This window comes from Megachile rotundata, chromosome 4 (assembly GCF_050947335.1).
Source record: "Megachile rotundata isolate GNS110a chromosome 4, iyMegRotu1, whole genome shotgun sequence".
Classification (NCBI taxonomy): Eukaryota; Metazoa; Arthropoda; class Insecta; order Hymenoptera; family Megachilidae; genus Megachile; species Megachile rotundata.
Window position 1 is genome coordinate 8,987,231 of NC_134986.1, and position 21,296 is coordinate 9,008,526.

Sequence of the window (21,296 nt, forward strand, 5' to 3'; positions counted from 1 at the left end):
TTGACTATTTTTGCTTTAGAGTGAAATTTACTCGCTCGCTCAACATTGTTAGGTTAGGTGCGGAGCGCCTCAATCAAACAAACCTAGTATATAAGTATTAATGTTAAATTAGTTTGTATATATAATAATAGATAGGATGAACATAAAATGATTATTATTACATCTATTTAATGACATTTATTTCAAACAAATATAACACAATGAATATCATTAAATAGAGATAGTAGTAGTGTAAAGTTTTATACATATATCTTTCATATGATGTTTGAAATAAACTATCACTATTAAGAGGAGTTATTTTATTAAGTTTTCTATAGACATATTGTAATTTATCTAAGATTTGGTTTTAAAATAAGGAAATACATTACAAGAAGGATTAGATTTTAACATTAATCTAATTTAATTTTATATTGAACAATATTTCATATTTTTTTGAACATGAATGGCACAGTGACTTAATATAAATATAGAAAAAGAAAATGCTATTTTTTTAGTGCACCTGTAAAACATTCATTAATAAATTATTTTCTTGTGCGATTATTCAATAGTACTTTTATAAAAGGCACAACATTCTATTTTCAAATTTATAACATCAGTAAATTTTCCATTTCACTGAAAATGCACTAGTTATAAAAATAAACATTACTTTATCAGATAAATTATGCAACTCGTATGACGAGGTACAGAACTGCGAGTTTCATTTAATAAATGTACTAAGTTTTAATATATTATCTCTTCTTAATAATTTTCCGCTGTAAATCACATTGAGTAAGGCTGCATTATGTATTGTACTTTACACGAACACTTCTTCCTAAGTACATAAATACTTCTATTAAAAACTTCTTTCAGATGTTATGGAGATGCCACCTAAATATAAATGAAAAAATGTAATTTATTGCGAATATCTCGCATTTAAGACGGCTGAATTTATATTTACCACTAGTAAATGTCCACTTTGTCTGTTTTTACTAATGGCTGGTGTTGTACCAGTCCTAAATTCAATTACACCTTCTTTTCCGCTGACTAGTTTATGTGAGACCCTGAAAAGTAAAAATACAGTTAAGAAGATTAATTTTAATTTTGCGAAAGATCGAAGTACATAACTTATATAGTCTGTCATTAAAATGTATGTAGATGTAATCTTCAGTGTACTTACGACTCTGTGTTGACAATTTTAAGAATATTTCGATTGTTGGTGATATCAATTGCCTTTGTTAGCGCTTCTATTGTATGCGGTAGTTCCAATATTAAATCACCCTGAATATGATACAAATTTACAAAACGATAAATACCATGATTGCCATGAATACCAAATATTGAAAAATATTTGCTTTTTTTAATAGTTAAATAGTGACAAACCTTATCCTTTTTTAATTCAGGTGGTATCCTAACAATTAATAAGTTATCTGATTCTCCAGTGACAACCAGTTCCTCAATAGATTTATAAGGTAATCGATGCTTAAGTTTAAATGTTTTTAAAGTATCTAAAATATATACTGCGTTTTCCGTTAAAATTAGTACTCTTTCACGAGGTTTGTAACCATGCCGGTCATATTTGATAACTGGAGTGGCATACTATAAAATTCAGAGGTACAATTATTATGTTAATATAGTCAAAAATAAAAAGTAAAAGACGTAGAATAAATATTACTTTTATAGTTTCATCCCTAGGAAGGATATTATTAATGAAACTCTGTCTCAATGCTTTATGTTCCGCACCAAGTCGATCATTTTGGAACCTCGGTCCCAAGCTTTTGGCATACGATTTCTTCTTTCCTTTGAATAGTGATTCGGCTAAAATTTTCAATTCAAATTGTTCTTTGTCTTCTTTCGACAAGGCCAACCTATACTTCCGTGCTTTCCATTTTTTATGAATAATGCGTAGGTGTTCAGAAGCCTAAAGTTAATCACCATTAATCGTCTTCATACAAAAAATGGATCATAGTAAATTGATTATAAATCTTACTTCTCGACATGCGTACGGGCAAGGAGGCCAGGAATTATTTAAAACACCTTCTGGAAGATTTTTAGAAAGCTTGGTTAACCACTGGAATTTCGCTAATTCAATGAAAGCCACATTAATCTCGGTGGGTGGTCCGTTTCGTGTGATGAATCCTTCAATAAATCTAAAACAAAATGATATAAACATATGTCCTCAATATGCTTGGTTTAAACTACCATTATCTCACAGTACCTTCGAATGGTAATAACAGCTTTTCTTCTCCTTTCAGCTTCCTGTTTCGCAAGCCACCTTCGTATATATTTTTGGAAGACTATCGCTGCTTTCTTCATTTTCAAATATCTTCGCCTCATAAGTATACATTTCCATTTACTTTGAATGATAGCAGCTATCTCATGCTTCTTCATCTGGAAGGCGTCTTCAGTGTCGAACAATGTTTTAGGAAGTCGGATGAACAACTTTGTGCTGTACAATAAATTTTATCCAGGTTTAGAAGCGTTTCTTGAACATATCTCTTCGTATTTATTCTTTGAATAGTTCTTACTTGCCCATCCTATATTCGTCTTGTTCAAAACCAAGGTGACATACAAGGATTTGAACACCTTCTTTAGCTGGACCATGATAATTAGGCCAAGTTTGTGGACATAAAGATTTGTAACGTTGCAAGAATTGTTCATATGGTCTCCTATAGGCAAAACCAGCTCGCCTTACTCTTAAATTCTCCATAAGACCTAAATACTTTACTTGATGTAGTACAATCTTGTCCTTGAATTGATCTAAAACATTGAAGTTATTTTTATAGAAATACTCTGTTTTATGATGTAAGATATGCTAGCTTCTTGTAATTCATGTGACTTACTGGCCATCTTATAGTCATTAGGTTTGATACAACGGATGTAAGAAGGTTCCTTGCCCATAAGGATCTCCACAAGATTGTTCAAACTGTTCTTAAATTGTGTAATTGCGGTGTCTGGACGCTTCTTGCTGGTTAAATCTTTTACATCAAATACATTCTACAAAATGCATATACTTTTTATCTACACGTATCAGTAAAGGATATCCATAAAGTTATATTAACGAAAATACCTTGATGATTGTGTTCTTTGTATGGGACATAACTTCACGTAAATCTCTATATAATAAATCATTATTCTTTTCCAGAAATCCCCGCACGTTGTATGTTACGTCGCCAGCGTAATGCACTAATCTAAATTCCTGAAATATACATTTATATTGAAAAAGATCATATTAGAGAATTTCTTGTTATACAATCGAGGAACTCTCGTCTTACATCTCGTCCCATAACCTTTTGCGTTTGTAAATCTGCTTTCATGTGGCTTATGTAATGAGGATGATTGTTTAGGTTTACGTTCAACTTCTCCAGGAAACTTAAGTCTGTTGGTTCTCCAGGTCGAAGACATTCCTCATCCATTAAAGATATTATTCCTGCAGAAGTACATTAAGTGATGCAGCACATTTATCATTACTGGTCATTGACCTGTTATGCTAATACTAACAATCATCAACAATGAACTATAAGGCGGAATACCTTTATATTTTTCTTCGATCAAATCACATATAACTTTGTTATTAAAGTATTGAATATTCTCCCAGGCTATTCCTTCCCTCAAGTACTCTTCTTGCTCTGACTTCAGTGTCAACTGGATGAACAACTGCTGTAACTTCTCGTTGCAGTAATTTATGCAGAATTGTTCGAAACTGTTAGACAATAATTTCAATGAGTACTCAGTAAAAATGTCAATTGATTTCAGGAATATAAGTACCTGTTCTTTTGGAAAATTTCAAAACCGTAAATATCCAGGATACCTATGACCATGTTGCGCCGCCGACTACTAACTGGTTGCAATGATTTATTTAACCTGGTCACAAGCCACGTGAACAATCTATCATATACAGCTTTCGCTAGTGCGTCGCGTGCATAGATTGCAAATTCCCTGTTCAACGGAGAAATGACTACGTCGCCCCTAGCATCTATAGTGCGATGTGTAAAAGCTTGTGCCAGTTGGTTCAAGTCGCAGCCCAATAACTGTGAGTAAAATTGAAAAAAAAATAAGTGAAAAAAAAAAATATTAAATTTGTTTCAATATGCTTACAGTGGCAACAGCCTCGACGGAAGCTGGCTTCAAGATTTGAGCGACACCATCTTTTTCAGTAAATCCAACGTTTCCCATGTGTAACACGGATGCGACTATTGCAAATAAATCATTCTGTTCGTGCTGACTCATCTCCATCGTCTTCATAGCTTTCATTACCTCTTTATACTGAGTCGCATCGTCGATCGTGTCTACCGTACCTTTTGTCTGGAAGTCAATTATATGATTATTTGTTAATTATGATTAACCGATTGAAATAAATAATACGTGTAAATTTTATTCTCAGCCATGTCGTAAGTGAAATGACAAGTTTATTTAATCCTTCATAATACATAGACTTACCCCGTTGGTCAGATAATAGTATGTATCTAAATTTCTTTTCAGATATAAATCTCGTAAAGTCTCTTCGCTTGCTCCAGCCAATAACTGATAGAAGATATGGAAGTTACGTTCTCCAGAAAATTGATGAACTACTCTCGACTTTTCTAGTAGGTAATTCAAGATGTTCCCACCGACTGGATCTCCCTGAAAGAATAATATAAACTTATAAAGTCTGTTGTTTCATTTGGATGATCATATGTAGAAACTGGCATAGCTTTGAAAGTATCACTGATGATAGAAAAAGCAGAAAGCTGAACAAATAATAGACAGTGAGTTTTATTTGTACCTGGAAATTAAATTGGATATCCATGTACTTGCCGAAGCGGGACGAATTATCATTGCGATTAGTTTTCGCGTTTCCGAAAGCTTCGAGGACGGGATTACTACCGATCAATTTCTCGTTTACTTCTTCTACTTGTTTTTTGTGACCGGTCGCGGCTGCGATAAACTCCAGCACCTTCTTCGATGCTTCGGTCTTTCCTGAACCGGATTCGCCTACGCAGCGAGTTCAAGTGATGTTAAATCTATCTTCAGCGTCGCTTATTTGATTGGTTACCAGAATTTTCATGCATTTCTTATTAACATATTGACTGCAATCGATAATGAACGTGGTGTACGTATAAATTATAACTAGTTAACACATTCAGTGCCGTGAGAGCATATTACAGTAGATTCCCGTTATATTACTATCGATGGGACAGCAACAAGCAATTTAACGCATGAAGAACCCAGCATGTGGCGATACAACGCATAGTAATACAACACGTGATAACATAACACGTATTACATAAAAAGTAGTGTAAAAGTTCTTATAATGATGGAAATATAGCGATAGTCTACCATGAGTCCATTTTCCCTACAACGTTCAGTGTATCAAATAATTACATTATAATGTAATATATTATTGTAAAATATTCTCTTGCAGGAGTCTAATATAATCAAAATCTAAATTCCAAATAAATAGGATTTGTTTGTTTGAACTTGCTTCATACCAGAGATGAGGATACATTGATCCAAATTTTCTTTCAACAAGGACTGATAAGCGGTATCTGCGAGTGCAAAGCTGAAATAGAAAATTCTTGATGAATAAGTTATTAAAAGATAAACATTTTTTCTAGATTGCCATGATCATGTCTTACATGTGTGGTGGAGCCTCAAAGAAATTTCTACCGTGATAGTACTGGATCGTATCTGGACTATAAATTGGAAGTTTTTTGTAAGGATTCACGGATACGAGTACCTGACCTATGTACGTCTGCAAAAGGAAGATTTTATGAGAACGATAAACGAAATGGTTGTTCACAGAATTATCGAGATATTATTTTTAGAATATTTATGTTTTCATTTATGTTTTTATTAATAGTAGAAAATAAGGCAATGCATTTTATGGATGTAGATTTTAACTTACGTAGATCAGATCCTCTTTAAATCGTTTTCGCAGATTGTCAATAAACGCTGCCTCGTTCTGGAAATCTTCTAGGAGAACGAAGTCTTGGACGCCTACGCGGTCACGCTCGTGAAGACCACGTTCCATTTTCCTGCGTAACTCGTGGCCAGTCCTGGGGACTTCCGGTGCTTTACCGGAACTTGTTACTCCACCTCCAGTGTCGGATACTGCGTGATCCTCGCTGAAACAATTTTAAAATGTATGCATTAAAGTTTGTGATACTCTTATGGAGATATCAAGGTCAATATTTCAGTAGTTGTCTGAAGGTTTCTATTAAAGATAGAACCGTTCAGACCTTGTAGTTTACAAATACAGTTGTGTACAGATAAATTTATTCATACAGAATTTAATTTTTCAGAAAAATAATTTTCCTACATCTCTGCTTGAAACGATCTACGACTGTGCTAATAAAAGAGTTGAAACTCTCATGAATTTAATTATCGTTTACAAATGAAAATCGACGGATTTTACGGAATGAATCGAAAGAAGACAAATGGTAAAAACAATGAAACCTCACTAAGTAGAGGTATTCTTCATAAAACAATGACAAAGAGAAAATTCATGTGGATTGACCAAAATTTCGAAGCGCAAAATTGGTGAAACCGATCACGAATAAAATGTGTACGTCCCGTCACTCGATATCGAACACGAGAAAGTGCAGACTTGTAGTATTGTTCAACCACCGCGCCGGAAACGAAATCAACACCCTGAACTTCGACGGCGCTTCACGCGAGCGGTGTCGATTTTCCGCGTGCGGTCGCATCGTACAGAAAAATCCGCGAACAGGGAAGGAAGGAGTCTCGTTTCTTTCGTACACGGAATCGTTTTAATTTCAACGCGTTTTGCGTCACTTTCTTCGTTCGATCAAAATCTTACAATTCATTTAAAACGTAGGCCGTATAAAACGATGGAGCTGATTATGATACAAATATGTAGATCAGTTAGATTTTCACTGAAGTAAATCGAACGTGTATGGTGCAATTTCACAATTATATCATACTTCTCTTAACGACGCGTTAGCGTGAACTGCTCTTGTGTTTAGACCTCGGAAATAGTAAAAGATCGTCGCATGGCAACCTGACAGTTAAATATTGAACGATCATGAATTGTTGCGGGGCATTTAAACCATAATTTTATGATAGTTATGAGCATAATAGAATTTAATGGTCTAGTTGGGGTGTTTGTAAATTTCCATAATAAGAGGTAATTAAATAGGGATGGGAGAAGATGGAATCATAGTATAAAAAATGTATTGACGTCTATTTTTATCTAGTACAGTTGTTATAAAATCTTAAATGGTAGAATTCCTTTGATGCTATCAGCTCTAAGTGTATAATACATACTTCAAACTCAGCTATGAAATATTAAATTTTTCAGAGAGTGTCTGCACTTGTAACCTTGACGAACAAGTTGACATCCATGTGAATCGCTTATAAATTACAAAATTAAATTGTATCCAGCTATATTGATCTTCTAAGAATTTTTCTTGCATGATTACTGTTCAACTATAATTGAATTGCAAACGTCAAAGTTCTTGATTAGATATTGAAATAGTACTGATGGACGATAAAATTGTATTATCTAATACACTTTGAACAATTCAATTTTAATTCTAAAAAACATTATATAATTTGATGTTTTAACACTAAAATTGTTCAATACATTTTTTATGATATTTATTGACATACAATGAAAGAAAGGACAGGTACTTTGCATGTACTTTTCATGAAGTTTTCAAAAATTGTATACTTACGCCATGATTGAATGTTGTTCTATGCCCTGCAGAACGCCGAAAACAGATTAACGATTCGATTAATGATCCTGGGAGAACAGAATCGATGCTAGTGCTTTGGCAACTGATGCTCGTCGAGTTTACCCGTGAAATCTAGCATTAGTTTGCGAGATAAGATAACGGAGATATGTTGAAAATCAAAATCTCGATTTCCCTCGACAATAAAACTTGATCGATCGATCGGCAACTTGGAAATCAATTTTCTTGTTGGCGTGAAAAAAAAAACCTCTTGAAAAGTGTTGATATAATTATTTAGAGCTTTATGTAATTCTTTATCTTCCTTAGAACAATTCTACAATCTTAAATTTTTTAAGTCACAAAGGTTCAACGTTCAGAACTTGCAGAGATTCTTCATATTTGTAAAATGGTACCTAAACAAAAGAACGGTCTCATAGAACCATTTATAGAACTAAATTAGAAAGTTTGAAGAAGTGTTAAATTATTATTTCCATATTGTAATAATGATAGAAAGAAAGCATTGCATAATCTGTGATAAGAAAGACGCTACATTCATTTTTTTTATCGTTTCAATTATAGCATTCTATTTGTACGAGCACTTTTTCCACGTCGAGTATCGTATATCAAAACGAACATGTGTTACGCAAACATTAGTTCGATTTGTGGTCCTATTAACCATTCGGCTACCATTTAAGGCGCAATGTTAGTCTCCTCTAAAGGAGACTAATTGCTGCGACTTCCCTTACGACACTTTTTCGCGATACCTCTCTTGCAAAACTGTTTTACGTCCTTTAAGCATTTTTGTCGATAAAAGTGCCTCAGAAAAATTGTACACGAAAAGTCTTTTACCATTTTGTGATCCGTGCCTTCGTTTTTGAGATACAAGCAATTTAAAATGAAATATTTAGACTTCCAGGACGCCGGAAGCGCGGTTCGCCAAGAAATCTTTCGTTCAATGCTCGTTCAATGGCGCCAAGTTTAAACCGGAAATTTACGATTTATAAATTGAGAATTTGAAATGTAGATAAACGCACAAATGTATTTACAACAAATTAATGTTCTTGCTTTATTTACAGGCGATATTAATAACTCTTGCAGGGAAGATATATTTGATGCAATAAAATTGCCCGAAGGAAGAAGCTTCAAGGTTGAACATACGTGATTCGCTCGAAAACTGCACTATTAATTAAGGACTCGTTGCTATTCCATAAACGTAGCCAACAAATCGCGGTCATTGCCGTTCGGAACGCTTCTCGGAATACAGATTCATCCTTTTTCTCTAATGAAATAAGATAATATAGGAGAAAGTAATTGCACAAGTAACAACGAGTTTGTAATTACTTCGAATATCATTCAAAATTAGGTTCAAAGGATTAAAACCCTGTCTTTCCACAAATCACTAATTGTACCAGTATTTTATTTATATTATATCGTTTTCAGAACATAAGAATGATACTGTGAAAAATTTAAAAATAATATAACATTTAATATAGAGTCTTAGAATCGTGCGTTAATTCCAGTCATTTTTCAGATTAGTTATGTTATTTATCTAAAGAAATAACATAAAATTCACATTTTTAGATGATACGTATAAGATAAATTTGTCTTCAACAAAAATACTATATCGATAATTTTGTAATCTTGTATCTAAAGTCTACTAAGTAAAATTATGTTACATTTTGAAATCACTTATTGTTTCAGATAAATCTTGATGCGCCTTCATCCACAAACATTCCGGAAGTGCCATTAATTAAGTTTAATTATGGTATAGAAAAGAGAAACCAGATTTTGTGCTCACATTCACGAATTGTTTGACGATATAAAAACGTATCACGAGAGGATTTCTTATCGATGCGAGATTACTTGTTATCAAAATATCGTAAAGTTCGATCAGAAGAGAAGACACTTGTGCGATATGTTCGTTATGTCCGCGTTCATGTAACGTGAAATTTATTGCGAGCATTGTATAACATACGCGCACAAGAAAACGAGGTTCATTCAAAGTTACCTTGAAATCACGAATTTCCACGCTTGTCGATCGAACGACGTGACACGAAATTGTTACCCAGGAAATTATCTTGATTGGTCAAGATTTTCGCTCGCCATTTTTAAATGTACTTTTTAACTTTCAAAACGAAAGGCTACGAATTAACTTTGTATCAAACTGAAAGGTGTTTGAATTAACTTTACAGCAAAATAAGAAAAACTTAAAATTTCAATAACATCTCAAAAATTAAATTGCACCACTATGGCAACTGATTAATTACATAAACAATTTTTGTCTAAAAAAATTTTCAAACACATCTCAACTTTCACATTTGACTGTCATCTCCTTCTGTGGAATCAGTCATTTTTTATCTCAACTACAAGCAAAAACTCGAAGAAGTCGCATTCGCACGTGCTTTTGATAACTTCTGATTATCAATTCCCAGTACAAAGTTTCTCAAGTAGGAAATTTCTGTTAATTTCAGGGTGTATTCTCGAATCCTCGATTAGATCGATCAACGTCACAAACGATCACTATACAGAAGAATAACGAGCCAGCAGATCTGCCAAAGCAACTCAGCATCACTTCCGGATACCGTTGTTTGTATAACGATCGTACAATTAACACACAGATTCGTAGCAATTGACACGTTCACAGAGAGATCGAAGCACACCGGAGGAAGGATCGGTTCGCCCAGCGTCTCTACTCAACAACGACTTTACAGTGTTCACCTTCGGTTTATCACCACTGCTACGCGATTTCTCCTACCTCCTCGCCATCGCCCCATTATCCACCGCTGATACGGGATTGAACTCAGGTGAGTTTAATGGAAAATATATTGATCATTTAGTAATTTCCTGAAAATTTTCGCTAAAGATTGACCCATTTTCAGCCGATTGTGTCGATATTGATTGCATTCTGAAGTACATGTCGAAAATGAGTTTTTTCACTGATGATGGATTTTAACATGGTAAGGAAAAAGAGAATGCATCTAATCTAATCTAATCTGTTTGGACTTTTCGCAGACCATTGCAATTATAACGCGTAACGACGGTATTTGCAACGATACAAACACTCGATAGCAACTTTGCAGCCGTTATCTTGACGTTTTTTATTTCTTGTACAATCGTACTACAATAACTTTAAGGTACGTGGAATGTGTTGCCTCCGTAGATAAGCATTTTCTAGCAAAGTGTGGGTTATTACAACATTATTTACGTAATTAGAGTCAGACCTACTTATTCCAATTTTACCTGGGTTTCATGATTTCTGGATCTCTGAACTGACGAGGAGAAAGAACATCAACGAGTACTTTTGAAGAGAAACCGGAAGGAAAGCAGCGTAAAAATAACAACGGAAATTCAAATGCAGTCACAACGGACGTCGCGAGAATACTGGGACAAATGTGCCACGAGAAAATACAGATGCAACCTAAGCTTCTGTGTGACTCGTGACCTCTCGTTGTTATCGATACGAGAAGTCAATCGATGACCGTTCGTGGAAACAACATGCAAATAGTGATTCTTCCGACACGTAAACAGACGTTTAAGTAAACAAGGTCTAATTACATTGTCCGCTGCGACTGTCAAGAACGGTCCGCTTTTAAATTATGAAAACTCTTCAGTAGTTTTAAAATTTAAAAATAGAGAAATTTGATAAATTGGAAATGTAAGAATTTAAATATTCAAACTCTTCAACAGTTTCTTAATTTTACATTTAAAAAGCCACTGTTTCTTTTAGATAATCAAAAAAACGTCAAAGAGCGTGAAAGGCGGTCATACAAGGACTGATATGTTCTGCATCTAATCAATCCTTTTTGACGGGTCAATGACTGCGGTCGAACCATCACAATAACTCTATAAATCGCGAGACAGTTTCCGCGAAACGGAAGTCATAATGTTGTCGTTTATTACTCGCGTAAAGAGTTGCCTTCCGCTGCAACGGAAATTAGCCAATTCACGAGCCATAGGAATGCTTTGATCTGTCTAGTCTACTTTCCCCGAAGAATTATATTGTAATTTTCGTCCGAAAATTCGGCCAGAAGATTGTCAATCCTTCAAACGAAAACTGCGACGAAGAAACGTTGAGCTTACAATTATTTCGAGCGCTCCAATAACGGAACGGCGAGTGTACATATTTATTTCGAGCGACTGGAAAAATTGGCTGTGAACGTCCGAACGAGATTTACAAGCGAAACATACATAGTAGCTTCTCCCGTTTAAAACGCGAACTTTACGACCGCACGGTCGAATTGCAGCGGCGTTGTAAACAACAAGCGAAATTTTCAGTGGGAACGAATGTTCCGTTGAAAAAGCAAGGTTTGCGATCGGGGAATAGATGATATAAATACACTGCGACCATTCACTGACGTTTCTGCGGAAGTCGATAAATCTGCAGTAAACTATAGTGTCTTTCCTTTTTTAATTGGTGATGCGATCGGAAATAATCTGTTAAACGCTGAGAATTAGATTACCACATGAAACCGCTACGCATTAGATTACTGCGTTGTACCGCCTGCACTTTAGATTGCCACGCGCTGTATCGCCACGTGTGAGATTCCCACGCATTGTATCGTCATACACTAAATCACCACGTGTTGTGTCGTCACGCGTTAGATCGTCAAGCGTAAGATCACCACAAGTTGTGTCGCCATGCGTTAGATCACTACGCATTGTATTGCTACGTGTTAGATCGCTATGCGTTATATTGCCACGCGTTAGATCTCTATGCGTTGTATTGCCACGCGTTAGATCTCTATGCGTTGTATTGCCACGCGTTAGATTACTATGCGTTGTATTGCTACGCGTTAGATCACTATGCGTTGTATTGCCACGCGTTAGATCTCTATGCGTTGTATTGCCACACATTAGATCACTATGCGTTGTATTGCCACGCGTTAGATCTCTATGCGTTGTATTGCCACGCGTTAGATCTCTATGCGTTGTATTGCCACACATTAGATCACTATGCGTTGTATTGCCACGCGTTAGATCTCTATGCGTTGTATTGCCACGCGTTAGATCTCTATGCGTTGTATTGCCAGGCGTTAGATCTCTATGCGTTGTATTGCCACGTGTTAGATCACTATCCGTTGTATTGCCACGCGTTAGATCACTATGCGTTGTATTGCCACGCGTTATAAAGTCACCACGTGATAATATACTTAGGAGTATGCCACTCATTCGTGTAAAAGATTAACATTACCTCAGACCCATGGTCAACTCCAAATTTATCAAATATTTTCACGTGAAACGACACAGTGGACAACTCGCGAAAGATTCAAAATACTGAATGAAACAGAATGCGATCCGTTCGAGAGAATTCTGGCAGATTTATCGATTTCGAGCAATGTTTCCTCTTCACGAAAGGGGAATCGATCTGAGTCACTGTCTCGGTCACGACCTTTCGCTCGGTGACTAATTTCTTGGCTGATCTTATGCTAAATCGCAGCAGATACGCGTAAGCAACACAAGATAGAAACAATCGGTGTGAAGGCGGTTTTCATTGTTCCGTCCAGTCATGCACGATGCCGTCATACTCGTCAGACTTAAGTTGGCGAAACGCGAAGGAGGAACAAAGCTGGTGTCTTCGTCAGCACAAGCAAATGTTTATCTACTTCATCCTAATCTGTTTGACAGCTTTTTGAATACTAATTGGTAACATCTTTTTGTTTGCAAAAAGCGATGAGTCATGTGTTGCATTTGGATAAACTGTACGAGACGCATATGGTGTGTCATGAACTGCATTTATACTATTCATATTCGGCATTGAACATGTACGGTATATTATGGATTATTCTATGAAAGCATGTTACATCATAGACATAGAGTACATATCCGCAATATGTCATGAACTGTACTAACTATAAGACATAATGCGTGTATGTACAGTCAATTGTTATTAACTATAAGATCTTTATGTAGTCAATTCTTATGTAGATGATGTAGAACACACCTGTTACGTCGCAGACTGTGTCGTATGAATAATATAAGACGCACACGGTACGTCACACAGTGACTATATGATACAGAACACATTATATTGCAAACTGTATCCGACAAGTACAATACAATGTGTCGAAAGTTTCGAAACACGTTAATACCAATAGAAACGTGCTAAAAACACGTCAGTAAAATATGTCATAAGACATATTAACGATAACCTAGCGTTAATTATTGCCCCGTTACGCAAACATCATTACGATGATAAGAGAAATAATGACATGCCAACTGCGGGCATAGAAGTACATTGTTTAACTACTCCTTTTCGACCAGAATCATTAACTCCGCCGTTCAAGCCTCCTCCTGAAGTTAAAAATCTGCGTGTCGATCCTTTTACTCGCGATAGAGTATCGCGTTTCTAGAAACCGCATCTTCGACGGATACGAGTCGATTTTCTCTTATCTTCGACACGCAATTCGATCGGCTACACTTTCTAACGCGTTTACGCGTAAACGGGCGGTTATTGTTCGCGTATTTCATCGCGAGAAACGAGGTCGCATTCGTTCATCGACGACCGCGTCGCGTCATCTTCTGATGACTCAAAGGAAAAAGGGCCTTCGAGAGGCTGTTGGTCCCCTCACCTTCGCGAGGATCGCCATGAAAAATCGCTTTACTCTTCGGAGAAAGGTCGATTGCTGTCTGACGCATTTACCAAAAATATTACAGTTGCGCACAACATTCTTGGTCTCAATTCGATAATACACATTACTTATATTTTAACGTACATCATTCTATGTATCTCTCTCATGTATCAAATTCTGGTGGATTAAAGAACGTCGTGTGTAGACAAAATTATAAACTGCTATAATTTAACAAACTAAATGTAACAACGATATTACTCGAAACGTGTCTTTTATGGGAAATAAGAGTTCTAAAATTACCGATGATAAGCCTATACCGGTCTAAAAGTATCGAACGTTCAAGTAACCATTCAATTTAGAAACACTCGAGGGCATACACTTTCGAGAAACGTTGCCGTGGCTTACACCTCTATTTACGGTAACCAGACAGAGTTTTTATTTCCGATGAAAACGGCCGGGTTGGAAGGTCGAGGAGACTCAAACCCGTCGCCAGAACATGAAAGTGGTAAAATTATCATCCACGGATATAACTTAACCGACGTGACGTGCGTTATTGCCGGACGAAGGCGAACTCTAGAAAACGGAGGAATCGGCGATGATTTCACACGATCCAGTGAAAACCCGTCTTTCCTCTATGGGGAACCGACAAAAGGCTAACCGGTTTCCGGAAATGGGTAATTTCTTTATTATACTCATCAGTGCGTCTGATCTTTTTTATAGGTACGCGAGAGCCACCAGTGCTCGAGAATTAAAGGACTGAGGTCGTATCTTTACATATCTTTTATTTCAATACAATATGTTTCGGTCGCGCTCTTATTATAAATGGTAACCAACCATTTTGCATTAGGTATATCAACGAAATGTTTCGTTAAGCTTTAAATTGATATACCTGGTATTTTATGTCACAAAATCGTGTCAGACCTTTTACATTATTTGGCAACAACATCAACATAAAATCCTTCCCTCAAATCATGTCTAATTAATCGTTGTGATGTAACCATTAGATCATCGATATTGATCAAGCAACCTTCTCCAAACGAAAGGTGCTTAATGGTACACTATATGCAAATGCAGTCGCAATTTCATTTTGCATTCGCGACGGCGCGTGGCACGTTTTCGACCGACACCGTATGAACTTCCGGTTGCGTCCATTACCGGACTTGCAGCGCATGGTAAACGGTGTTCTCCTTATCTTAGCGATTAAAGGATGGCACGAGTCCCGCATCGTGGCTCGCGCGACATTTCCGGTCGTTGTTCCTTTTCCTTTCTTCGCAAGGATACGGTTAACCATTCGAACACGCATGCGCACTTCAAACGAAATCGTTTTACGACTTTCACGCTCGAGGAACAATCGGCGGGATCAGAAACGGTAAAAGTTACCGGGTCGTGGTCGCGCGAGTCGCTTAATTGCGAACATCTCCAATTAGACGGTTTAATTAACGCTCCACCCTTTTAATTTCAGTATGATCGATCGCGAATCGTGTTGAACGAGGCAGTCAAGCGTTGTGTGCCGTTGCGTTTGAACGAGCCAAACACGCGATATCGCGTTAAGCGTCGAAGTAAATACTGTATGAGGCAGTACGAGAGGGGAAAAGTAGTCAAGTGGAAGGTTTTAGGTGATGCGTGAATGTTGTAAGGTTGAATGGCTGGGAGCTCTGTTTTAACGAGGTTCACATGTTACAGGTTCTATCGAATGGAGATTAGTTTCTCTGGGCTATCAAAGAGAAACGACTGACTTTCTTTTTGCAGAGATGAAGATACAGGCTTCTGTTATCCATTACCGGCGTTTTTCCACGATTCGTCATACGATATGTTTCAGCCTGTTTCGCCAGCGTAACGAGACGTTGGTATTCTTAATGAACACCCAGTGTGTAACGTGTAACTCGTATCCGTCTTTACAGTTTGTAACTCAAGTCGTTGACTTCTTGCCATTCGACGTGTTAAAATCAAGATCCTTGCTCGTTCACGGCCACGTTGAATAACATACCACTACATCGTTTCGCTCAATTAATTCCTGACTCCTGCGACTCGTTCGGAAACATACAAATTCGTATAGGCGCATAGAACTACTGTTCGCAAGGACGTGTGTTAACAAACGTTGCAAGTTTTCTTTGAATATTTCCACGTTGAAGAAGTTCCACCGGACAAAATGATGCTGTCAGACTGATCATAAATACTGCGTTAACTCGACTTTCCACGCACGATTATTCGCACCTTAGCTTTTGAAGAGGCGCCAAATCATCAATTCATGCGTCTGAGCCGGCCATGATCCCTTCGGTGAAACCCAGTTATTCATTCCTATAATAAAATGTCATATTCATGCGGCACAAGTGACGCAACGATAACAATGAGCGACTTTCATTCCCTACGGATTCATCGACCATGACAGACAGTCCCATACGATCCTCTATACTTATCGAAATAAAGAACATTTATGCGAAAGCTTTCTAATACTAGCTTTGGAGTGTACTCATGAAGAACTCTCCAATGACCGCTTCGAACGTGGTCGAGGCTCCCGGTGTTTTTCCTACGACGCATCGCGTACGAAAGCCACATCGAAAATAGATATCTGCTTATTTCGGTGGATCGTCATCCCCTCGCTACGTTCTTTTTTCCCTTTTCTTTTTATTGTCTTCGAACCGTCCACCGCACCGTTTCGTTCGCGTCATGCACCAGACTTTGGTTTATTATTACACGCAGTTATTCTCACGTACCCTGTACATCATATGCGTTTATTCTCTGTCCTCGTCCTCGCGATGCTTATTAAGGCTCGCGACAGAGCACCTTGAAAGCCCTGAACTTCAGCGCCGAAGCTGACTGACTCAAGGTCGGCCTGAATCAGAACCGGCCAACCGGTTTTTCGGAGAAGATTCGGAGAAGAACGTACGATTACGCCTCCGCGGGTCTCGAGCTGAACTTTAAATCTGGTTACCTGGCTCAGCTCCATCGACCGTCGGTCGTTGTAAATTAAATCGCCACTTTAGTTGGCTAGCTAGTCGGTTCTTTGCCCCTTTGTTTCATGTTCGTTAGGTTCAATGCGTTGACCGTCATCATGGAAGTCATTGAGTCATCGATAATCGGCGCTATGAGTTTAATACGCTGTGAAATGTGGGCCGTAGTTATTCTCTGCATGAATGAAATAAGTAAAAGTAATATCATTGATAATATTTAATATTAATTATAGCAATCAAAATCACTTACAACATTATTAATAACGATAGTACTTAATAGTAACGTCAAGTGGAAAATGGAGAACTCAAATTCTTCGCTCTTGTTCACGTTGTCAACTTTTAATGCGGGTCCCGGTAAAACTGGTTACAAGGGAAAAAATGGAAAGTGGACCGACAGATAACGAAAAGTGGCTTGAAAAATGCTGAACGTTCGGTAACACCGGTTACACGTTGCGGGTGATTAAAAATGATTTTAAGAAAACTCGTTGTTACGTAATTTTAATATCGTGTTAGGTTCCATCGACCTTATGTGCGAGTCGCGATATTCGCGACCCACGAAATATCGTCAGAGCTTTCGAGAAGTCGCGTGAATCATATTGAAACTTTGAATTCAGTTACTACATACAGGTGCGCGATTAATAGCCGATGAAACTATAAACGTAAGCCGTCTCCGAGGATTTGTACAGAAAATATCCGATGGCCTTTGAGTCAGCTGAACGTAGAATGACTGGAATGCGCTAAAATCGTAGTTCTTCAATGTCATCATCGACAGGTTCCATTTGTCAAGTTACCATAAAACGTGGAAACATCTGTTAATAATGCAGTTATTCATAATTTGCTTGTAATTGATTTTCCATCATTGTCAAATGTGAGAATGAGATTACCTTTATTTAAGATCAGTGTATTTCAATGTATAATATAAACATAAAGCTAATCAAAATAATCCTATCAATGTTATAAGATTAGTAAGATATATGTTACTGTTAACAAAGTAATTTGTGTAGTTTTGAAGTCATTGGTGTCATCATTGATAATCCATTTTATCTATTTTTCCTTGTTTACCAAGTAACTCAACACCAACTCACATTCAATATGACATTCCAATGTCGAAATTAACACTGAAACGTTAAAGTAAATATTGTAAGGTATCGTTATATATAGCGATAATTACTTTTCTTCTCAAATGAAATTTTATACTTATTTCCATCTTCCATGAGTCAGACGTCCAACTTTTACCAAATAAACGACACTTTAACTGAATAAGCGACGAGTAGACACACGTTTGACTCAGAAATAAACCTGTCACACATCAAACGTTAGCCAACCAAACCGCTAAACCTATTAAACCAAGAGAATCCCCATGTCTCCATATTTAAATAGGTTTGAAGTATAAAGAAACGTGAAAAAAACGAAAATGTCTCCAACGCTTAAGTTCTATAGGTTATACATCTCAGGTTGTATCAAAGAAAATAGCATAACCAAATATGACTAATAGATCTGGCTAAGTCTCGTATATCGCCCTCGTAAAAAAGGGAACAACATAATCTCTACCGTGACTCATCGTCTTTAATTGTCTTATCTTGCCTGCACTGACCGGTGACCAGGGTATAGGAACACATTTCAAAAGAGCAAAACAATCTGTTCGCAGCGAGACTGGTTCCTCTTTCTGTCTGCTTGATTTTCCAAAGCGATAAGTCGAGATGAAAACGAGCCAGTCTGTTCCCCTACAACATTCCCGCTAATTACCTATGAAAGTCTATTTGTAATTTCAAATACCACGCAACAAGGTTTTACTAATAAAAGTTACATCTTGTACTTCTTCTTTGCTTACTACCTGTTCTGCCCGGTTACGAGTGTTTCGAGGTCAAGATTCTTTGGTTAAACAATGACCTACAATCGCCGTCCCTTATGTTGCTTTAAATATGGCTGAAAACCGTGGAATACAGGTTCCACATTAGAGAATGAACGCTACCCAAGTGAGGAACAATGCGTCGTTTTTCCTCCTGTTTCTTCCTCTGCTATTTCTTAGTAAGACAGTTCACTGACATCATTCCTGGAAATGCGACGATATCCTGAAATCTTTTACGCGAAATTTCCCTGAGAGTTCAATATTTACTTGATCGAAAGTGGCCGACGATTTTTAGAAATCAACCGATGGTTTGTAATTTTCTACTTTATTGAGTTACCTAATGAGCAAATGTGATGTATTCCTTTAACCTGTCATCAGTATTCAATTGACAATTCTTTTATTTTTTTCATTATAAAATAAAACTTCGTGTCATGAACGTTTATATATATAACGTTATTTTTACGTAATGTAATAAATTACGTTACTTTTCAGTTCTATGGAAAGTCGAACATGTCAAAATAACTTGGGTATCGATAACAATCGATCAATGAAGAAATTCGACTTGACGATATTGGATAAGTATTATCTCGGTGGGTATAATAGTGACGTCACCATCGATTGTAAAGAGTACAAAGTGTTATGTATCGATACCCGATCATACCGACTGATACATACTGGCAGATTATCGAACAATATAACCTTACACTTTGACTGTCATGGCGGTTACCGGTGCACAGTGGTCTGAATTTTGTATATTCATATAATCAGGAAAAAAGGAGAAAACACAAGCTTAATTAGCATTAATACTACATTCACAATATAAGGAAATGAAGTAAAAGTTCAAATTTGAAAATTAATCCTCAGTAAGTGGTGTTTTAATATCTGTTATCAATGTGCCTGTTAACTTATTAAACCGCCATTCCTTTTCCGTTTCCTGTTCTTATCTGTTCCAAAAATTCTGCGATATTTTTCAGGTATCACGTATACTTATAACGTACGGTTTTACGATTAAGACGAAACGTTTGAATAAAAGATAAGCGACTGATAGAGAGAATATCATAAATTATCATTTCTAAGGCCATTTTCGAGCGTTCATGAAATCGAACATTGTGTAACTTGCATTTCATGTGTTTTTAATTTTTTTTTATCTAACTCTTATGTTTCGTATAGAACATTTACTGAAAGTATAACATGGTAATTTAAAACTAACCTTGGCTGACCAATGACATCTTTATCAAAGCAGTTAAACCGTTAACCATACGTCGAAGTGGACAACGATTCAGCGAGTTCTCTGAACGTCACCTTAATAAATTCGCTTGACCCTTTTACCGAACTTCGGCTTGCACGTGGTCAATTATAGTTGGCTACGAATCCACTTCTAAATATATTTATATATCAATGGATATACATTTCGAATTTGAAAACGAAGGCGAAGAAAATTACGCGCCAATTTTGCACTCTTATAATTTTGTAGTAAACAACAAAATTACTTTAGGTATTTCCAAAGTACGAATATTAAATTTCTAAACGTCATTCTGTATTAGTATAGCTAATGTGTTTATTTTGCAATCGAAATTGCAACATAATTTTTTTACTAATGTTGCAGGCAAGGATTATAAAATTATACGTAAAAACCGGAGTTTGGAAAAAAGATGTTTTCATCACAATGTTGCAGACCACCTCGTGGTGCATCTGCAGCAATCCGGTGCATCATCTAATAAAAGCACGAGATGTTTGCGATTTCGTTTCAGTACCTCACGTTCCAGATGTCAATGACATAAAACACAGCTTGCACGCCTCCCGCAGTTCTGTGTATTTTCAACAAGTTTCACCTAAACAAAAACTGTACGGTATCGAGGAACTTTGCGTTACTTCAATCTTCATTTATCCATCAAAGGTGCAATTAACGCGTCTATTAATAATGAATGTTTTCTATTTAGACAAAAAGTTGCGAATATATATACAGTTAACACGAGAATAAGTACTTGTACATTTCTTGCACCTGCTTGGGCTCATATGACAATTTAAATAACTCAAAAATCTTGAAAGAAAATTAAAGAAATTGAACTTACGTTTCAGCTGTTCACTCTGTCGATCACGAGAATGTCACACGGCGCATAGAACTCGTCACATCACAGTACAATCACAAACGTCTAACAGCAGAACAAAGACAACGTCTTATTTCGAAACTGCAGTTTGCATTAAAACGAGTCCTCGTTATATACTTTTACTTTTATTTATCTCCGAGCTGAGCCTTGTCCACGAGGCCCGACTA

At 36.7% G+C, this 21,296-nt stretch overlaps 1 protein-coding gene and 1 long non-coding RNA gene across 8 annotated transcripts; one reads left to right on the forward strand and one right to left on the reverse strand.

Moving 5' to 3' along the window:
* Positions 1-376: 376 nt before the first annotated feature.
* On the reverse strand, positions 377-21,234 carry Myo61F (unconventional myosin 61F). 7 transcript variants are annotated; one of them, XM_076530636.1, is made up of 21 exons: positions 12,844-12,974; positions 7,656-7,681; positions 5,864-6,083; positions 5,595-5,710; positions 5,448-5,518; positions 4,742-4,950; positions 4,417-4,599; positions 4,075-4,281; positions 3,745-4,007; positions 3,510-3,679; positions 3,252-3,406; positions 3,047-3,175; positions 2,820-2,973; positions 2,505-2,736; positions 2,195-2,425; positions 1,967-2,126; positions 1,652-1,897; positions 1,360-1,575; positions 1,157-1,257; positions 938-1,040; positions 377-867 (listed from the first exon to the last, which is right to left on the reverse strand). In XM_076530636.1, exons 2-21 carry the CDS (start codon positions 7,658-7,660, stop codon positions 853-855), a joined length of 3,186 nt encoding a protein of 1,061 aa, XP_076386751.1. In that variant the 5' UTR covers positions 7,661-7,681; positions 12,844-12,974; the 3' UTR covers positions 377-852. The 7 variants fall into 7 exon arrangements, with proteins under 7 accessions (XP_076386751.1, XP_012136954.1, XP_003701694.1 ...); XM_012281564.2 differs by lacking the exon at positions 12,844-12,974 and adding an exon at positions 10,893-11,029; XM_003701646.3 differs by lacking the exon at positions 12,844-12,974 and adding an exon at positions 10,258-10,396.
* Positions 10,322-16,042, forward strand: LOC143264264 (uncharacterized). The gene is made up of 3 exons (XR_013037857.1): positions 10,322-10,456; positions 10,532-11,307; positions 11,380-16,042. It is a non-coding gene; the product is annotated as an uncharacterized LOC143264264 (long non-coding RNA).
* Positions 21,235-21,296: the final 62 nt, after the last annotated feature.

Bases quoted from the DNA above. Each gene is read 5' to 3' on its own strand.
- Myo61F (XM_012281561.2), bottom strand. The intron at 2,426-2,504 runs GTAAGAACTATT...TTTATTGTACAG, and splicing joins GACGAATATAGGATGGGCAA to CACAAAGTTGTTCATCCGAC. The intron at 1,041-1,156 runs GTAAGTACACTG...TTTACTTTTCAG, and splicing joins AAAATTGTCAACACAGAGTC to GGTCTCACATAAACTAGTCA.